At 43.4% G+C, this 20,170-nt stretch overlaps 1 protein-coding gene across 6 annotated transcripts in view; it reads right to left on the bottom strand.

Annotated features, from left to right (window-relative positions):
- Nucleotides 1-4,675: 4,675 nt before the first annotated feature.
- SYK (spleen tyrosine kinase) overlaps nucleotides 4,676-20,170 on the bottom strand; it is a 75,621-nt gene continuing 60,126 nt past the window's right edge. For 5 of the 6 annotated variants that reach the window (XM_010835945.1, XM_010835947.1, XM_010835948.1 and 2 more), the window contains 3 exons: nucleotides 11,779-11,919; nucleotides 10,528-10,640; nucleotides 4,676-7,296 (listed from right to left, as the gene is read on the bottom strand). In XM_010835945.1, coding sequence (XP_010834247.1) covers nucleotides 7,224-7,296; nucleotides 10,528-10,640; nucleotides 11,779-11,919 — 327 coding nt within the window. In that variant the 3' untranslated portion in view covers nucleotides 4,676-7,223. The remainder of the gene's footprint in view (nucleotides 7,297-10,527; nucleotides 10,641-11,778; nucleotides 11,920-20,170) is intronic. The other variant, XM_010835950.1, reaches the window with a different exon arrangement.

The raw sequence follows: 20,170 nt of genomic DNA, 5'->3' as shown, positions 1-20,170 counted from the left end.
ATTATGACATACAGAAGTAGGGTTTTGGAGTAGAAGGAACTCACTGGCACTTTAAGGCGAACCCTCACCTTAAATGAGAAAGCAGACTGGGGGACATGATGACTTAGTGCCCAAGAACGAAGCATAGGAAAGATACAGAAAAATCTCATTGCAGGACATTCAGGAGTGGACATTGTACTGACTTGAATGTCCCAGATGGAACAAATGTCTAAATGTTCTGATTGCAGAGCAAATCATTTGCCATGGCTCTCTGCTGTGCTGTGCTTTAGCTGGGCAGCCCTTTTCTTGGGAGCAATCACCTCCGCTCAATTCTGTCTGTCTCGGAAGGTTGGCTTCATCTCTGAGCCGAGTGGAGTCTGCTCAGGTCCTGATGTCCTGAAACAGATTGTGTATTTAGGTCACCTTCTTTCTGTCTGGTTTTCCTGCCTTGTACATAATCGCTTGAGGTAAAGGGAGAGATAAGTGGGTTTGGCTTCATCAAGCATCCTGTTTATTTTCTTCAGGGTTGAATGTTGACAGAAGCAAGAGGAGGAGGGGGAAGGTGGCGAAATGGGGGCTTACTGGGCAGCTCATGTGCCTCTGTTCTGGTGGGTGCTGGGGGGCAGCACACTGCTATGTAAGGTTGCCCACTGGGCACCTGGGCAGGCAGAAAGCTCCCTGGCCTCCCTGGGAACACATCCAGTACCCAGAGGTCATGCTCTCCAGGGTGACTTCAGGATGAGAGATGCCACTCCTGATGTTCTCCAAGCATCACCGGGTACATCACGCAATCAAAAACTGCTTCCTGCGCAGAGAATGCAGGTAAAAATGCAGGTCTCTGGTGAAAATCATTTTCTTTCTGGCCCAAGGCCCCTGAGAAGGGCTTGAACTTACCAAAATGGTTTTCTTGATCAATAATCTTTCCTTCCTTTCCTCACCTGCTTACTGCCTATGATGCTGACGCCTCTACCCTGCCCCCATGTCAGGGAAGAAGGGACTTGAGCAGCTGTTCACAGGCCATGAGTATTTACAGCATCATCTTCCAAACAGCTTTGACAACCTTGGTGGTTTATAGAAAATTCATGATGTCATTACTTCATATATGCTGTGGAGAATAAACAGCAGCTAGACACTGGCTCTTTACTTTTATGAATGAGAAAGAGTTGTTTGTGAACAATATTCATTTTCCACTCACTGTTCCACAGCTGAATGGTAGTCATGGAAAACTGAATCATTCAAAGACCTCAAAGACTGCAAAGGCATCAAGTCTCATGACTCATGGCTTTGGTAAAATAACGCCTAGCTGAAAAAATAGCTCCTGGAAATGGCCTCAGTTGAGTGGCATGTGGGCTGAGAGCATCGCTTGGTCAGCAAATACCCCATAGGAGGGCAGTGACTGGCAGTGCCAGGCTGGTGAGATCACGAGTTCAAACAGGCACAGATGGGCCAAATCACAGCTCAGGATGCGCTGGCTATCCAGGTGGATGCTTGCTGGACTTGGGGTAGTGGCTCTGGGAATGTGTTCTTTCTTTTTTACATTTTTTGGCCACACTGTGTGGCATGTGGAATCTTAGTTCCCTGACTAGGGATTGAACCTGTGTCCCCTGCAGTGCAAGTGCAGAGTCTTAATCATTGGACTGCTAGGAAAGTCCATGTTCTTTCTTAATGTAGGTTAATATTGTAAAACTACAAAACAATAAGTGGTCTTAAAAAGAGTTCTATGTGATGAAACATCAAGTTATATGCCCTGCGCCCTCCTTCTGTATGAAAATGTCATCGTTTGATTTCTTTTTCTTCAAAGGAAAGAGTGATTATATGTGTCCTGGCATTGTGTGTGTGTGAATGAGAGAGAGAGAGAATATGGTGTATAAATAACCCACATTTGAGAACAGGATGGGGCTAGTTTTTCAGCAATAAATACATGGTAACTGCTTCCTTGAGCTTCCCTGGTAAAGTGGTCAGTGGTAAAGAATCCACCTGCCAACACAGTAGACACGGGTTCAGTCCTTGGGTCAGGAAGACCCCCTGGAGAAAGTCATGGCAACCCACTCCAGTATTCTTGCCTGGAGAATCCCATGGACAGAGGCACCGAGGGGGCTACAGTTCATAGGGTCACACAAGAGTCGGACATGACTTAACAATTAGACAACAACAGCTTCCCTGGCTGATTTCAGGGACAGAATCACCTTCCCACAAACACACTGCATCTGCTGTAGAGATCCCTCCCTCTTGAGTGTTAAGTGTGGTGTTTCCCAGTCTGTGAGGAGCACCAGCTCCGTCTTGCTAGTAGTCCTTGAGCACAATGATGGCTCTATGGTCAAAGAAGTCAGGAAAATGATGAGCTAGAAAAAAATGTGTGAAAAGTTCTTTGCTGCGCTATTCCTTGAACCTTGGGCTAAGGGGACACTGGGATTCTTATGTGGAAATCCTCCTAGCCATGCTATTAGACCAGGGAACTGCTGCGTGCACAGCACGGCTTTGTCTCCAGACTCACATTTGTAGGGAAGACATTTGTGAGCTGTTTATTGGGCTTCTCTTTGGGTGATGGCAGGGAGAAGGAGAAGGGGTAGGGCTTGAGTGCTTGAGTGCACTTTGCCTTTGCTGGGCTTCCAGTGCCTGAAAAAGGCCATGATTGAAGAGGACTGGTTTTCCCTGAAGGTTCGGATGAATTCCATCCTGAGGCTACAAGCCAATGTCTAGAAGGAAGCAATTACTGCCTAAAGTGGGAAATGCCGGCATCGTTTGTCCTGAATTAAGATCTCATTCTGGCTCTCTCAGGTATTTTTATTTTTCTGAAAATCAGCTGTATGTTTCAGAAGCTGGGAGCCATCGCCACTCCTGGCCTTCAGTTCAGTTGGTGGGCAGTTCAGGATCACATGAGGAGTTGTCATTTCCTTCTATCAGGTGGTCACTGGGTATGTTTCTTTATAGTAATCACAGGACTTTCCATAAAGGGGGTTACTTCTCAGGCTCCTCAGTTTGGCCTGTGTGGGGGCGATGGGGAAAATGCCTTCTCTTTCTCAAGTCGACAATTTCAGTGGAACTAGTGAGTGGACAAGAAGTCACCCCAGCTTACAGGAAGGCGGCTGTTCTCTGCCAACCCCTTTCCCTTGGGCCCCAGCAACTCTCATCCTAACTGCAGCTCGGGACAGACAAAGTCTAACAGGCGCTTTTTCTGAAGTGAGAAAGTGTTTATTAACTGGTTTTGAAGTCTCTTCCTGCCTTTGGAAGGTCAAGCCACAGGTCTTAAAATCTCTTTCAGCCCAAGCTCAGTTTGGTGATAAAGCCACTTCACGTCACCGTTTCCAGTGGTCACAAACATGTGATTGCTTGGGTTCTGCTTCCTCACAGTGATCACAAAGGGGATTGCTAGTTTTCTACTCTCTCCCTGAGCTTGAAGAAGTCATTTCCTGCGCCATCACTCAGCGCCACCTGCTGGCCGGCAGAATTCCTACAGGCCAGGTGCTGCGGTGACCCGGGCATTTTTAGAATATGCAGCCCCGCCCCGCGATCCCGCCTCTGCGCCTGACACTTAAGTGTGCCAGGGCAGTCAGTGGGTAACCCTCAGCTGCAGTTTTGCACATCAGAAGGCTGAGTTTGTATGACTCCCCCAAGGTTAGTGCTGGAGACCACCTGTCATGCTCTGCTTTGGGGGCAACCCGCCAAGGGGCTGTTTGGCGGTCTGTGTTGTTCCTGTCCTGGGGCCGTCTTGACCTCAGGGCTCACCAAGGGAGAGTGAGGCCAGTCAACCCAGGTCTCCTTCAAACCTTTGCCTGCCAGGAGCTGGAGAAATTCTAGTGGGGCTGGAGGGAGGCTGGCACCCAGGAGAGACTCTGGTACTTGATCCTGGCATAGAGCAGGTAGAAGAGAGATGACGAGCCACCATTATATCTCCCACGGCAGGATGTCTGCCTTACACTTGCACTGAATTCCAATGAAGTGGTCGTTTGCAATAAGGTTCAGTGTATATGTGTGGCATGTGTGTTTATGAGGTATGTTATGTGCAAGGTATGTGTCTATGTGATGGCCAGGCATGTGTGTGTAACCTCCTTTAAAAACAGGGAATGGGTTTCTTTCCTTGTCACCCCCAGTGCTCCCTAAGCTATGTGTACAGAGAAAGGGAAAGTTCACACCCACAGCCCTGCTCTGGCCCCTTTTGGGATTTCTGTCTTGTCGGCCCACATCCCATTAGGGTACATTGTGAGCTGCAAGGCTCTTGCTGGGCAGACCCCTGCCTGTGAACAGAGGAGCTCAGTGGCTTAGGGCCCTCATCAATAGGCCTTTCCCTTCTGTGCATGGCAGAAACCTCCAGATCCACTCCCACCAGCCTGCAAACATCCACCATTTTAGACCATGGCTGGGGACTTAACATTGTTTTTAAGCACGCCGCACGTTGGACATGCTGTTCGACAGTGTATTTGACAGTATACCTGTCCTATTTGGGGCTTCCCAGGTGGTGCTGGTGCTAAAGAACCCACCTTTCAGTGCAGGAGTTGTAAGAGACACAGGTTTGACCCCAGGATTGGGAAGATCCCCTAGAGGAGGAAATGGCAACCCACTCCAGTATTCTTGCCTGGGAAATCCCACTGAGAGAAAAGCCTGGCGGGCTATAGTCCATAGGGTCACAAAGAGTCGGACATGACTGAGTGACCGAGCACACCTATCATATTTTAATTACATCCATGCAACTCATCACAAAGCTCATTTAAATGTTTTATTAAAAATTACAGTTGAAAAAAAGTCCAGTGACAAAAGATTGCTCTTCTGAAATGAATGGAGAATACGACACCCAGATTAACTGGTCAGCTGTGCTCCTTGGGAGGCTGGATGCCTGACAATCCAGCAGTCTGCCCCACATGTGAAAACCCAGGTGGGGTTCTGTAGTCATCGGTTGGGAGTAGATGTGAAGTCACCATCCAGTGGCAAAGGCAAGGCTGATACCAGCAATTGCAGGGAAAGAACAGGTTCAAACAAAAAGCATTTATTATTTTAACCACAGAATGAATTATGTTTCTTTTACAAAAACTTTTGGTCCCACTGAGGAACAAGGTGTTTGTGCCATCAGCAGACAATTGATGCCGGCCAGGGCAATGTGTCCATCATGCTGTCCTTTTGTTCCTGTTAAACGTGGACTGAAAGGTGAAGGCACGTGGAGTGAGCCCATATCAGGGTAAAGATGTGCTCAGACCCATCAGAAGGGCAGTGTGCATGTGAAAGCCCAGCCCAGGCCAGATGCCCCAGAGGAGGCCCTAACCTTCCAAATTTTGCTCATTTACATCACAAATCCCTCTTCTACAAGGTTGCCTCTCCCTGTGTCCCCTCCTCTGTGACCCCAGGGGAAAGGAGAGTTATCCATAACACAGGACACAGTTTTCACTAGATAAGACATGGACATTGGCCACAGGGGGAATTCTACACTCAGGTCTCTCTCCACTGGGGGCGAAGCAGAGGACAGAGCGGGAGGGGGAAGCACTGGCTGCCTCCCAGGCTGGGTTTCTCTTGCCCACTAGCATTCTAGATGGTCTTCCTCCCCGGACTCCGGGGAGGGGTGAGGAGATGCTAGGCAGTGGACAATCCCACCAGAAAGAAGGAAAGAGCTCCGCACACTTACTACATGCATATCGCTTATTCCTGTATTCATGTGGCCTCAGCTCAGACACACTTTAGGGCTGAAGAAGGACCCTGGGAGTCCAGCAGTGTGTATGGATGGCCTCTTTCTTAGATGCCATCCTTGCTTTATCCACATCTTCCTCTGATAACTCTACACAGCCTGACCATCTTTATAATTTCAGTGTGCTGTGCATTGAGTATCTGCTCAGCACACAGGGATCCTCTCTTTAACACAGTGAATAAACCACGAGGTGGCACGATTCCAAAAAGCATGGGCAGGTTCTGAAAGTTTCTTAACACAAGTTCCACCAGGGGAGTCATGTCTTTGCCTGGCTAAGCTGGGGTGCTGACTGCTGCCTTTCTCTGTTCCCAGCTCCCCTGTTAGGAAGTGGGGCCTCCTCCTCTGGCCATCAGCTGGATGTAGATGCAACTGATGATGAGATGGTCTGAGTTTATGTGTCTTGACAGACCTAAGAAGGATGGCCAATTAACACCTACCTTCAAGGGCTACAGCAAACCTGATATCAATGAGCTGATGCCCTACATATGATCAAACAATAGTCAGGATTAACAAGAAGTAGGGGACTAGAAAAGATTTCCTGGGTCTTGTAGCTTCAACTGAAAATCATACTCAATGAGGCTTACTTGTGGGCAGGGCAGGGTCTTTGGCTTTATTTTGAATTAATACTTGCTTCAGAAACTTATCTTTAGATGGCCTTGGCCAACAGGTTGTCCCTTACCATGAATACAGAGAAAGTCAGGGAATTCCAGCTGCGGAAGAGGAAGCTTGGCTAAGCAGACAGCAGCCCGCAGCACCCTGCTGTTTGTCCTTGGTCAGACCTGAGATGATGGGCACCTTCTCCTCTACTGGATCTTTACAAAAAACCTTCTTTATTAGTCTTCAGTCAAGTACAGCCTTCTGAGAGTCTGAAGGAGAGAGGCTTTTGCGGGGAGAGTAGGCCAAGCCAATTCATTCTAACAGGCCCTGTTTTCCACGTAGACCCAAACTTTCTGCCTCAGAACACACAGAGCAAAAGCAGATTTTCCCTGAACTGGGCTACAGGCTTAGAAATAGCACTGATGCAGCCTGATTTTTGTTTGTTTTTAAGCCTCAAAGCACTTTTATTGGGGAAAGTTTTTCAGTGGCAGGACTCAGTCTCAGGACTTGTCAGAGCCATGTTTTAGAGGCAGTCAAACCCCTTCTCCTCTCCTTTCCCTCCCTGGCAGGTGTCACAAGCCAAAGGCATCCTCCAGAAATTGCAGCCAAGGTGGGCAAGAAGGCTCAGCACGCCGTGGTGATGCTTGGTGTTCAAATGCAATCCAGGAGCCTGAGAACTGGAAAATGAGAAAGGAATTTGCAAACAAATCCTGCAAACAACGTGCCACATGGACAAGAAACGCACACGGATCCATAGGTTCCTCAGTCCTGCTGTCTGTCTTCCCACCGCTTCTCTGGGACGGGTTTACTTTGTGGAGGGTGTGTTCCAGGACAGGCTTTGGGGGAACAACAGTCATGGACACAGTCCACCTGAGCCGTCTCTCCCAGTGGGCAGAGGGAGATGAAGGCTCAAAATTAACGCACTAGAAAAGTCTTCCCGCAGCCGCTCATCTTCTGAAAGAAGGCGTGGGAGCCTTTAGTTAACCACGTCGTAGTAGTAATTGCGCAGCCGCAGTTCCACAGCTACGAATCCAGGCCTGTTCTCCACGCTGCAAAGGGAAGAGAGGTATTACTGTTTGTTATCAATGCTTGTGAAAAAGCGCTGATCACAGCTGGGGCCTTTGCAGGCCAAGTGCGAGTGGAGTGGAAGCGCCCTCTGCTGGCTTCCTCAGGAACCCGCAGTCACAGCACACCCCTTCTCTGGGCTCAGGTGACCAGAAGTCTCTGGGGAGCACAGTGTCAGGCCCACCCTAGACCCACAGAACTAACCTGCATACAACAGAGTACCCAGGTGACTCCTGTCCACGTAAGGTGGGAAAGTTTTGTACTCAGAGTCAGGATCTTTAAACCCCACTTTCAGAGATGGTCTCTTTATGATCTAGCAAAACAGAATGCATCTGAAAATACTTAGTTGATCAGTGTGCTGTAGATATACATTTAACACTTAGCTCCTAATCTTTTTAAGACAAAAATGTGGGCACAATTTAAGGTTGTGCCCCAGTAGATGGCTCTAGATTTTCTGAAAACATGCTGCTATTACACACCGTAATGTGGCAAGGTCTTACTTTTGTCACTGTTAGCAGGTGAGGCAATGGTGTATGCAAACCATGGGTAAACGTTTTTAACAATCTGCAGCCTCTAAACAAACATTTATAGGCATCTCTCTTTCCTCTAACATGGGCATACTGAACAGGATCAGCTGAAACTCTGAGAATATGTCCTTGCTTGGAAGTTATTTTATTTTGCAAGATTTTTGGCAATGTTGCAAGTGGGTAAAATTGCCCAGTAAGTGACACAGAACTTGAGGTTAAACTGCATACTGTCCACATTCAACCTTTTTGACCAAGAACAGCTGCAATTTCACTTGGTTCAGTCTAGGTATGAGAGAATAGCCAGGCACCCCACATGGGGACCAAAAATCATTCACTCATTGTTGTAAGAGCAGTGGTTTCTACAGAACCAGAATGGGCTGTTCTAGCAAATGGCATCAGAATAAATGGTTGCACTCATGGTTTTCATTTGCACTTATGGTTTTCAAGAGCAAGCAATAAAGCTTCTTGAAGTATGTCATCTGTGGTCATGGTTAGAGACAAAAGCTTCCTCTGTCTCACTGTGGGAAGATGTGTCTCCAGCCACCAAGGTGTGTGCAGGAGTGGAAGTGATGGCCAAGCCTGGGATGCAGAACCACAAGTGGAAATGTGTCCACACAGAGGGAAACCGTCCCTCCTGCTGCTAAGTTTCTACAACTAAAGAGCACAACCTCATCATCTTTGCCAAACAGGGTGCTCTCCTCTGACCGAATGCACAAAAAGTCCCTAAGAGTCTTACTGTGAGGGTTTCATCCACCTAATAGCCTGTACTGGGTGCCGTGCTTAGTTGCTCAGTCGTGTCCGACTCTGCAGCCCCATGGACCATAGCCCGCCAGGCTCCTCTGTCCATGGGATTCTCCAGTCAAGAATACTGGACTGGATTGCTATTTCCTCCTCCAGGGGATCTTCCCGACTCAGGGATCAAACCCACGTCTCCTGCATTGCAGGCGGATTCTTTACCGTCTGATCCACCAGGGAAGCCCATGAATACTGGAGTGGGTAGCCTATCCTTTCTCCAGGGATCCCCTGACACGCCAAGCGAACTAGTGTGGGGAAATAGGAATAAAGAATGACCCTCAGCAAAGATGCCTGGCCAGGTTTCCCATAGAATCTCTCCTTTACATTACGGGCCAGGCTGCTGCCAGGAGGCCAGGGAAACTCTGAGCTTCTGCAGAGGAGCGTGGCCAAGGGTCCTGTGTGCTTGCCGGTGTCCCGCCCACTTCTGTGTACCCGGTCTGGGGTGCTTTTGTTGCTCTGACCCTGGTGCCCAGCAGCCTCCTTCTCTTCTCATTTCCTGCACTCAAGTTCCTCAGCCTGCAGTTCTCAGTTGGAACACCCCTTCCTAAAAGAGGCCAATATGGACTTGTCGATGAAAGTATAATCCCCACCCCTGGCAAATTCTCTGTGTGTGTGCCGTACTGTACTCGGTTGCTTAGTCGTGTCTGACTCTTTGCGACTGTATGGTAGTAGGGTTCGACTACTACCAGTCGAAATAGTGTCCAACTCTACGTGCCTGTAACCCTCCAGGCTCCTCTGTCAATGGAATTCTCCAGGCAAGAATATTGGAGTGGGTTGCTATTTCCTCCTCCAGGGGATCTTCCCCACCCAGGGGTGGAAATTCTCTACTCTCACTCAAAGCTCCCTGTGGTTTGCTCTGTAGCACCATCACAATATGTAATCATATGTTTAAGTGCTTGGTTAATTTGTTTCCTGTTCGCCCAGCCCAGAATTGTTGACTTCCATGAGGAAAGTTGATCTTTCCCTTGGCTGACCCCGGGTCATTTTTAGATAATAAAGAGATTCTTAACTTCCATTCCCAGCTACAGTCATGGAAGATGCTTCCTGGGATGTTGCAGAATTCCAGGTTACATCTGAAAGCACTTAGAATATCCATCATCTTGGAGATGCTTCTGCAGCATCAGATGTCATACCTGAGAAGAAACCTGATCCTCAAAATATTAAATCTATTGGCAGATATATGAATTCCTCCTGATTACAGACCTGCATCTTTTCCAAGCTACAAGGGCTCTGCAGCACACTTTAGTGCCAGAGGGATGGAGACCCTGGCCCTGGGTTTCTCCACAATGCACATCCAGGCAGCCAAACCCAGGCAAGGTCAAAGGCCATGTCCCTGATTCTCAGGGGCAATGCGTTTCCCTGGCCAGCTGAGCTCCCCTGCACATCACGTGCCTACAATGTCACATGTGCTCTGCCTGGAAGGCCACTGGGGCAGACTCTAGGGCCACTGTTTCAAGTTCTGAGTCACTTTGGGGGAGTGCAACCTGAGCCAATCCATCCGTGATCATGCCTCAGGCTGAAAGGTGATCAGGAATTAGGACAGTATGACATCTCCCTGCTAAATACTTCCATCATCTTCTCTTACCAAACATGGCATGTATCCCCAGACCAAACACTTAAGAACATTTGTTTTTTATTTTGAACACCCCTTAACCCTGACTGATATCATCTACGTTTAAATTTTTATACCTGGAATTAGAGTAATTGTATACTCTTTGGACTAAAGAACAGAAGTGTATGGTCCAGGAAGCAAGACCTGTCCCTGATTGTTTGTTTGAAGGGAGCCGACCCCTGATTCATGAAAAGGTAGCATTTATGGTCCTTATTAGTGCCTGGCAATTCCATCGGCCTCCGGAGGATTGGGCTAAATGGCAGGAAGGGCTAGGTACTCACTCATAGGTCCAGCACAGGGTCATCAGCTCGTACATCTCTCTCGGACACCCTGGTGGGCACCCCATCCTCTCTCCTTTCTCCAGCATAGCAGAAACTTCACTGCCTTTCATTCCCTAAACCATGCAAAACCAAGCACAGCATTCAACAAAACAAAACAAATAGAACCCATCCCTGAAAACAAACGAAAGAGTAGATGCTGTGTGACTTCAATTATATAAAGTACAAGAAACAGAAGCACCTAACCTATGATGCCAGGAATCAGGTGGGGTGACCCTTGGGGTAAGTCTTGTGTATGTAGGGGGAAAAGGGAGCTTCAGTTTCTGCTTTGAGGGGCTGGCTTTATGGGCATGTCCCAGTTATGAAATTCCATCAAGCTGTAGCCTAGGATTTGTGCACTTTTCTGTATATATATTTTGATGTGAAAAAAAAAATCTTAGAAAAGATTACTGAATTGCACATTTGCAAATGAGAGCAGCCATTATTTTTATTTCAACTCTAATGAATGTTGATTTGGGTACATGTTTAAGTAATATTCGTATTTTAAGGCAGGACAAAAAGAATTAAATATAAAATCCTTTCTGTGTGTTTTGACCTTCTCTCTCCCTCCCTAATGGGCAGTGTGTATCTGCAGCACACATTAACCAGAGCTCCTCAAAGACAGGAGTACCTGCTTGACCATAGAGATCAATTTTCTTTCTTTTGACACTGGCAAAGTCACTTCTTTAAAAAATAGTGCTCTTTCTTGGCTCTGAGGGGTCGTGGTGACTTGCTGCTCCCTCTGTACATGCTCACCTGGACTGTGTATCCCTAGTGAACGAGTATGTCATTTTGATGTATAATCTTTTGTCTCAAAAGATCTTGTCTCTAAGACTGTGCCTTCGACTTTTAACAGGTGGAATAACTCTCAATGCCTTCTAAGAATTTGCTTCCTGGGTTATGAGCCTCAGTTTGGCTCAGATAAAATTCCCTTTTTTCCTTCTGAACTTGATAGTTAACTGAATTTTTGTTGACATATGAATGCATATTTATGTGTATAATAGACAATGAAAAAAAACCACATGTTGTCCAGATAGTTTCAAATATTTCTTTCAGTTTAGAATAAACTGAGATCACATTAGCTCTGCACTCTCAAAAGATACAGACTCAGGAAGGGTGACCAAATTTGATGTTTTTCAGGGTCCTGTAAAGATAATCTGGTGCTTATCTGTTCTGACAGCCTGATAATTAGGACACGAGGCACAAGTAACTCACCCGATATGGCTTCTGCCCGTAGGAAAACGCTTCCCACATTAACACTCCGAAGCTCCAAACATCACTCTTGCTGGAGAACTTGTAGTAGTTGATGCATTCCGGAGCATACCACTTCACAGGCCACTTTCCGTGGGTCTGGGCCTGAAAACCAGGCAAATGGAGATGTTCCATCAAGAATAAAGTGATGGACACCGTGTCTGTTCACGGCAGCACTATTCACAACCGCCAAAGGCGTGAGCTCCCCGAGTGTCCATTGACAAGTAAACGGGTACACAACACGGGGTATATTGATATAGCGGATGCACATCTAAGAAGGAAGGGGGTTCTGACAGATGCCATAACATAGATGAACCATGCAGTTACCTTGTATTATGCTCAGTGAAATAAGCTGGCCAAGTCACTAAAGGACTAATACATGATTCCACACAACTGAGACCTCTGGAGTCACAGAGACAGAAAGTAGAATAACTGTTGCCTGGGGCCAGAGGAGGGGGAGAGATGGAGAGCAGCTGTTACAATGGGCACAGAGTTTCAGTTTGGGAAGATGAAAAGAATTCTGGAGAGGAGTTGTGAGCAATGTGAATGAACACTACTGAACTGTACTCTTGAAATGGTTAAGATGGTAAAAGGGTAAAATTTATGTTATGTATGCTCGTGCTAAGCTGCTTCAGTTGTGTCCGAGTCTTTGTACCCCTCGGACTGTAACCTGCCAGGCTTCTCTGTTCATAGGATTCTCCAGGCAAGAATACTGAAATGGGTTGCCATTTCTTCCTCCAGACATTATGTGTATTTTACTGCAATTTTAAAAATCAATAAAATCATGACTCACAAAATGTCTGTGTATATATATTCTGTCTGAATCTTAAAATATGATTAAATCTTAAAGTTTTAAGGTTTAAATATGTATTTTTAAGATTCGGACTGAAGTTTTTGTATCCTCGAAGTCTCTTTCTCTCACCTCTTTGGTTGCTCACAGCTCTTGGAGTTTGGCATGACAATGCAGGAGTCAGGCCTGAGTGTTACTTAATGGTGTTTGGGCTGTTTACAATATATTTAACTATTATTGTACATTTGTCCACAGTTTTAAGTCAGCCCTGATTATTTTGGGGGAGAAGATTTCCTAGTATCATTTAAAACAAAGTTGCAAACTTTCTAATTTAAAAAAGCAAGTGGTGGTAAAAAGATCAAAATTTTGCCCAGAAAAACCCTTTCGGAGGGACAGGAGGTTCCGTGTGACATGGACAAGTCTTACCTCCCCTGGAAGTCACTATAACCCTGGTGGCATCTCTTGGGGTGGACAGAGGGAGGCCAGCTGCCCTATGGTGGCCAGAGGGGGACAACTCAGGGATTTTAATCTGAGATCTTCTCTAAATGGCACATTGCTTATACTTTTGCCTCATTCATTTTATGCATTATTTTTAGATTTTGATTTCAGATTTTTTTGAACAATCTAGTCATGTATGTTATTTGAAGTTTATTCTGAATTTTGATTACAAGATAAACCTTTGACAAATCCTAAACATGAGGGAAAATGAGTCTCTTTCCACCACAGACTCCAAGTCTCATCAACAGAGACAGCACATTTGATTATTTTTCTTGAGTCCTTCCAGAAAAATCTATATACAAGTATAAATAAGTAATACATGCTTTTTTTGAGAGGTAATCAAGCTACAGGCATATACTTCTTATACTTTACTTTTTAATTTTTCTACTTAGCCATGTGTCATAGATATATTTCTGTCAGCACTTGCAAAGGAAGTCACTTTTAGAAGAGTTAATTGCATGCTTTCCATAAATCTGCTATGACTCATCTAGCCAGCCTCCTGCTGAGAGGTCATTAAGTTTTTTCCTGATTTTCGCTCTTACACATCACGCTAGGGTGAACATTACTGACAGTGTGTATTTGCCCTGTGTATGGAGTACTTGTAAGGAGCTGCTGGATCAAAGGGCATCTGTATTTATGGTCCTGGTCCTGCACAAGTCCATGCTGCCATGCACAGTTCTCCAGGAGCCCAGCTAATTCGCTTCTGCCACTATCATCTCTCCTTAATCTTTCTTAACTTTTTAAAGTTTTTCATTTCGCTTTGTTTTCTTAAAGAAATTCTTCATGTTCTCATTTTTTCACATGTGTTCAGTTTCTTTCGGCTGCTTCTCACATGGCTTTTTTTGGATACAGTGTGATGACTGAGACATGTATATACTGCAAAATATTTACAACAATAAAATTAGTTAACACGTCCTTCACCTGACAAGATTACCATTTTTTTGTTGTTGTTGTTGAAATGGTGAGAACATTTAAGATCCACTTTATTAGTAACTTCGAAGTTTACAATGTAGTGGACTTCCCAGGTGGCTTAGTGGTAAAGAATCCAGCTGCCAATGCAGGAGACCCAGGTGATGTGGGTTCTATTCCTGGGTCAGGAAGATCCTCTGAAGGAAATGGCAACCCATTCCAGTGTGCTTGGCTAGAGAACCCCAGGGACAGAGGAGCCTGGTGGGCTACAGTCCATGGGGTCACAAAGAGTTGGACACAACTGAGTATGAGCACATACAATGTAGTACTCTTAACTCTAGGCTTGTAGGTTAGAGCTCCAGAATTTATTTTATAACTAGAAGTTTGTACCCTTTGACCAATATCTTCTCATTTCCCCCACCTCCCAGCTCCTGGCAACCACAATCTACTCTCTGTTTCTATGACTTTGGCATTTTTTAGATTCTACCATACAAGTGAGGTTTTATAGTATTTATCTTTCGCTGACTTTTTCCACTTAGCATAATGTCCTCAAGGTATGTCTGTGTGCTGTGCTGTGCTTGGTTGCTCAGTTGTGTCCGAGTCTTTGCAACCCCATGGACTTCAGCCAGGCTCCTCTGTCCATGGGATTCTCCAGGCAAGAACACTGGAGTGGGTTGCCATGCCCTCCTCCAGGGGATCTTCCCAACCCAGGGATCGAACCCAGGTCTCCCTGGGTTCATTGCAGGTAGATTCTTTACCATCTGAGCCACCAGGGAAGTCCAAGAATACTGGACTGGGTAGCCTATCCCTTCTCCAGGGGATCTTCCCAACCCAGGAATTGAACCAGAGTCTCCTGCATTGCAGGTGGATTCTTTACCAGCTGAGCTACCAGGAAAGCCCCAAAGGTACATTGATGTTGTTTCAAATGGCAGGATTTCCTCCTATTTTATGGCTGGATATTTCCCATGTATTGTCTACAGTTTTAAGCCTACTCACACATACACACACATGCACACACTCACACACACATCACATTTTCTTTATCCATCATCTATTGATGGATATTAGATTGTTCCCATGTCTTGGCCATTGTGAATAATGCCATAATGAACATGAGAGTTAAGATATCTTTACCAGATAGTGATTTCATTGTCTTTGAATATATACTTGGAAGTGGGATTGCTGAATGATAACAGTAGTTCTATTCTTATTTTTTGAGGAAACTCTGCATTGCTTTCCATAGTGACTGTACAAATTTATATTCCCACCAATAGTGCACAAGGGTTCCTCTTTCTCCACATCCTCAATAACATTTTATATCTCTTATCTTTTTGGTGACAGCCATTTTAACAGGTATGAGGAGACATACGGTGGTTCTGATTTGCATTTCCCTGTTGCTTAGGGATGTTGAATACCCTTACACGTACTTGTTGGCTATTTGTATATCTTCTTTTGTTATAGAAATATAGGAAAAATAGAATCTTTCCATTCTGGTCCTTTGCCATTTAAAAACTGGATTATATGGGTTTTTTTGCTACTTAGCTGTATTGAGTTGTATGAGTTCCTTATATATTTCTGGTAATTACCAATTATCAGATAGATGGTTTTCAAATATTTTCTCCCATTCTCTAGGTTGACCTTTAATTCTGTTGATTGTTTCTTTTGCTATACAGAAAACTTTTTTGTTTGATATTGTCCTGCTTGTTGATTTCTGCTTTTGTTGCTTGTACTTTGGGTTTCATATCTAAAAAATCATTGCCAAGACCAGTGCTGAGGAGCTTTTTCCATATGTTTTCTTCTAGGAGTTTTATAGTTTCAAGTCTTACATTTAAATTTATTAATACACTTTGAGTTAATTTTTGTGAGTGTTATAGTCCAGGGGTCCACTTTCATTCTTTTGAATGTGAATATCCAATTTTTGAAGAGTATTTTTCCCCATTGGATATCCTTGACTCTCCATATCAAATATTACTTGACTATGTATGCATAGGCTTATGGGCTTTTGCTTCTGTTCCATCGGATTTCATGTTTGTTTTTATGTCAGTACCACACTGTTTTGTTTACTATAGTTTGGTAGTATAGTCTAAAGTCAGGAAGCATAATGCATCCAGCTTCATTATTTCAGAGGATTGCTTTGTCTATTCAGGGTCTTTGGGGTTCCATGTGAATTTTAGGATTATTTCTTCTATTTTTGTGAAAAATGGAATTCTTGTAGGGATTTGTATTGAATCTGTAGATGGCTTTGTGTAGTATGGTAATTTTAACAATATTAACTCTTTTTATCCATGAACACAGGATATCTTTCCATTTATTTGTGTATTCTTCAATTTTTCATCAATGTCTTATTTTCAGTCAGTAGATCTTTTAACTTTCTTGGCTAAATTTATTCCTAAATATCTATTGTTATGATGCAATTGCAAATGAAAGTTTTTCCTTCATGTCTTTTTCAGATAGTTCACTGTTAGTGTATAGATGTGCAATTGATTTTTGTATGTTGATTTTGTGTTTTGCTATTTTACTGAATTTGTTTATTTGTTTTCACAGCTTTTTGATGCAGTCTTTGGGTTTTCTATATACAATGTGGGGGTTAAACAATGTGGAGGTTCAGGGTGCCAACACTTTATATACTCAAAAATCCATGTATAACCTTACAGTTGGCTCTCCATCTTCATGGTTCTGCATCTATGGATTCAACCAAGAGTGAAATATGTAGTGCTATAGCACATACTTAGTGAAAGAAATCCGTGTGTAAGTGGATCTGCACAATCCAAATCTGTGTTGTTCAAGGGTCAACTGTATAAGATTATGTCATCTGTCAATAAAGACAACTTTATTCTACCTTTCAGGTATGGATGCCTTTTATTTCTTTTTTTTAACTTGAGGTAACTTTGATACATAAGCCTTTTCTCCCCCTAATTGCTCTTGCTAGGACTTCCAGTACTGTTTAATAAGCACTCATCTTATTCCTGATCTTAGATAAAAAGCTTTTAACCGTTTTCCACTGAGTTTAACATCAGTTGTGGGCTTGCGTACATGCCCTTTATTGTGTTGAGGTATGTTCCTTTTACACCAAACTTTATGAGACTGTTTATCATGAAATGATGTGAATTCTGTCAAATGCCTTTTATGCATCTAATGAGATGACCATATGATTTTTATCTTTCTTTCTATTAATATGAGGTATCACATTTACTGATTTGCATATATTGAACTATCCTTGCATTCAAAAATAAATCCCACTGGACCATGATGTGTGATCTTTGTAACGTGTTGCTAAATTTAGTTTGCTAGTATTTTGTTGAGAATTTTTGCATCTAAGTTCATCAGGGATATTGGTCTATAGTTTTCTTTCCTTGTATCTGGCTTTGGTATCAGGATAACATTGGCCTTGTAAAATGAATTTGAGAATATTTTCTCCTCTTCCATTTTGGGCATTAATTCTTCTTGATATGTTTGATAGAATTCTCTTATGAATTCTGTTAGGTCCATTTGGTCTAAAGTATAGGTCAAGTCCAATGTTTCCTTAGTGATTTTCTGTTTGTATGACCTATCTATTGTTAAAAGTGGGGTATTGAAAGCCCCCACAATTATTATATTGTTATCTATTTCTCCCTTCATATATGTTAGTATTTGCTTAATATATTTAGGTTCTCCAATGTTGGGGCATGTATATTTACTATTATTATGTCTTCTTTATGAATTGACCCCTTTGCCATTATAGGATGACTGACCTCCTTTGTCCCTGGCTAAGGTTTTTAGATTGAAGTCTATTTTGTATGATACAAACCTAGGTACATTTGCTACTTTTTGGTTTCCATTTGTAAGGGATATATTTTTCCATCTCTTCACTTGGAGATTTTGTGTATCCTTAAAGTTGAAATGAGTCTCTTGTAGGCAGTATATTAGCTGGGTCTTTTTTTTTGGTCCTTTCAGTCACTCTATGGTTTTTGATTGACAAATTTAATCCATTTACAATTACAGTAATTATTCACGGGTAAAGATTTACTAATATCATGTTATTGTTTTCTGGATATTTTAGATTTCCTATGTTCACTTCTTCCTCTCTTGTTGTCTTCCTTTCTGATTTGATGATTTTCCATAGTGGTATACTTAGTCTCTTTTGCTCTATCCTTTATGCATCTACTGCAGGTTTTTTCCTTGTGGTTACCCTAAGGCTTACATAAAATATCTTACAAATATAAATCTATTTTAAGGTGATAACAACTTAACTTTAATTGTATCCAAATACTCTAACCCTTTCACTCTTCCCCATACATGCTATGTTTTTGATATCACAATTAAAGTCTTTTTATATCATATATCCATTAATAAATTATTGTACCCATAGCTATTTTTAATATTTTTGTCCTTTAGCCCTTATGCCAGCATTAAGTGATTAACATAACACCATATTACAGTAATGGGGAATGCTAAATTTGATTAGATACTTACCTTTATCAGTATGCTTTATATTTTCATATTTTTCATGTTACTAATTAGCATCCTTTTATTTTAGCTTGAAGAATTCAGAATTTCTTATAATATAGGTCTAGTGGTAATATACTCCCTCAGCTTTTTTTTTTGGCTGAGAAAGTCTTTATCTCTTCATTTCTGAAGGACATAAAGTGTTCTTTGGGATATATAGTATTCTTGGTTGGCTTTTTTTTTTTTTCTTTCAGTACATTGACTGTATCATTCTACTCTCTTATGGCTTATAGATGTGTGCTGAGAATTCTGTCGGTAGCCTTAGGGGGAGCTCCCTTGTAAGTGACAAGATTTTTTTATCTCTTGCTGCTTTTACAATTCTTTTTCTGATTTTTTGACAGTTTTATTATTGTGTGTCTTGGAGAAGATCTATTTCAACTGTATTTATCTGGGACCTATGAGCTTCATGAACTCGGATGCCCAAATCTCAGATTTGGGAAGTCTCAGTCATTATTTCTAAAAACAAGCTTTCTGCCCCTTTCATTCTCTCTTCTTGGACTTCAATAATACATAACTCATTTCGCTTTATGGTGCCCCATAAGTCCCATAGGCTTTCCTCATTCCTTTCTTTAAGACAATTTTTTGGTTGTGTTGAGCCTTTGTTGTGGTGTGCAAGCTTTCTCCAATTGCAGTGCATGGGCTATCAAGTTGTGGTGCATAGGCTTAGCTACCCTGAAGTATGTCTCTGACCAGGGATTGAACCCATGTTTCTGGTATTGGAAGGTGGATTCTTAACCACTGGACCACTGGGGAAATTCTGAGAGAATCAATTCCTCGGCAGGTTGATAAGAAGTGTGGGGTCCCTGAGGAGAGGAGGAAGGGGTCAGGGGCTCTTGAAGCAGAGACAGGGGTCTGGAATTCTTGAGGCTTTCCCTTTCCTGGTGAAGAGAACTCTTTCTAGCTGGGTTCTCGCCTGGCACTGAGTAGTACTGACCTGAAGGATGGGATGATGCAGGCAAAATGAAGTTATTGTTCTTTCCTTTTAGTGCAGTTATTCTCATGTTTTTCATTCTGCTGTGTTGCTAAAGCTTTTTAAGTGGACTCCAGAGTTCTCTCTGGAGCTCTGTGAGATGGTGAAGGACAGGAAAGCCTGGCGTGCTGTAGTCCATGGGGTTGCAAAGAGGCAGACATGACTGAGTGACTGAACAACAAGCTCTCAAAGCTGTTTCATTCATGGATAGCTATTTGACCATTGATCATTTCTGGAGGACAGAATCTGGATCTCCTACCCCACTGTCTTGTTCCTGATGCTTTGCCTTTTATTACTACACTATCTTCTACATTTTCTTTCCCTTCTTTACAGATTTTCAGAGATCTGCTTGTTCCCTTTTCAAAATATGCTGTTTAATATCTGTGGCAGTTGAAAAAATTGACCCTCATGTTCTTGGACATTCCTCCCTTCTGCCTTGAATATGGGTGATCTGGGGTTGCTCTGACCAATAGAATAAGTGGACAAGACTCCTAGCCAGTTCCTAGGCCCTGAAGTTAAGAGTGTGACAATCTCTACTTCCTGCCTCTTGAGTAACTTGGTCTCAGGACCCAGTTGCCATGCTGTGAGGAAGCCCAGGGGTACATGGAGAAGCCACATGTAGATAAGTTATTGTTAAATGGATACAGACCAGTGAAAGTCCCAGATCATGGCCCATGCCAAATCAGTCATTAATGGTGTGAGTG

This window comes from Bison bison, unplaced genomic scaffold (genome assembly GCF_000754665.1).
Source record: "Bison bison bison isolate TAMUID 2011002044 unplaced genomic scaffold, Bison_UMD1.0 scf7180017864057, whole genome shotgun sequence".
NCBI classification, from domain to species: domain Eukaryota; kingdom Metazoa; phylum Chordata; class Mammalia; order Artiodactyla; family Bovidae; genus Bison; species Bison bison.
Note: the sequence above shows the minus strand (reverse complement) of the source record. Positions and strands in the feature narration are given on the sequence as shown.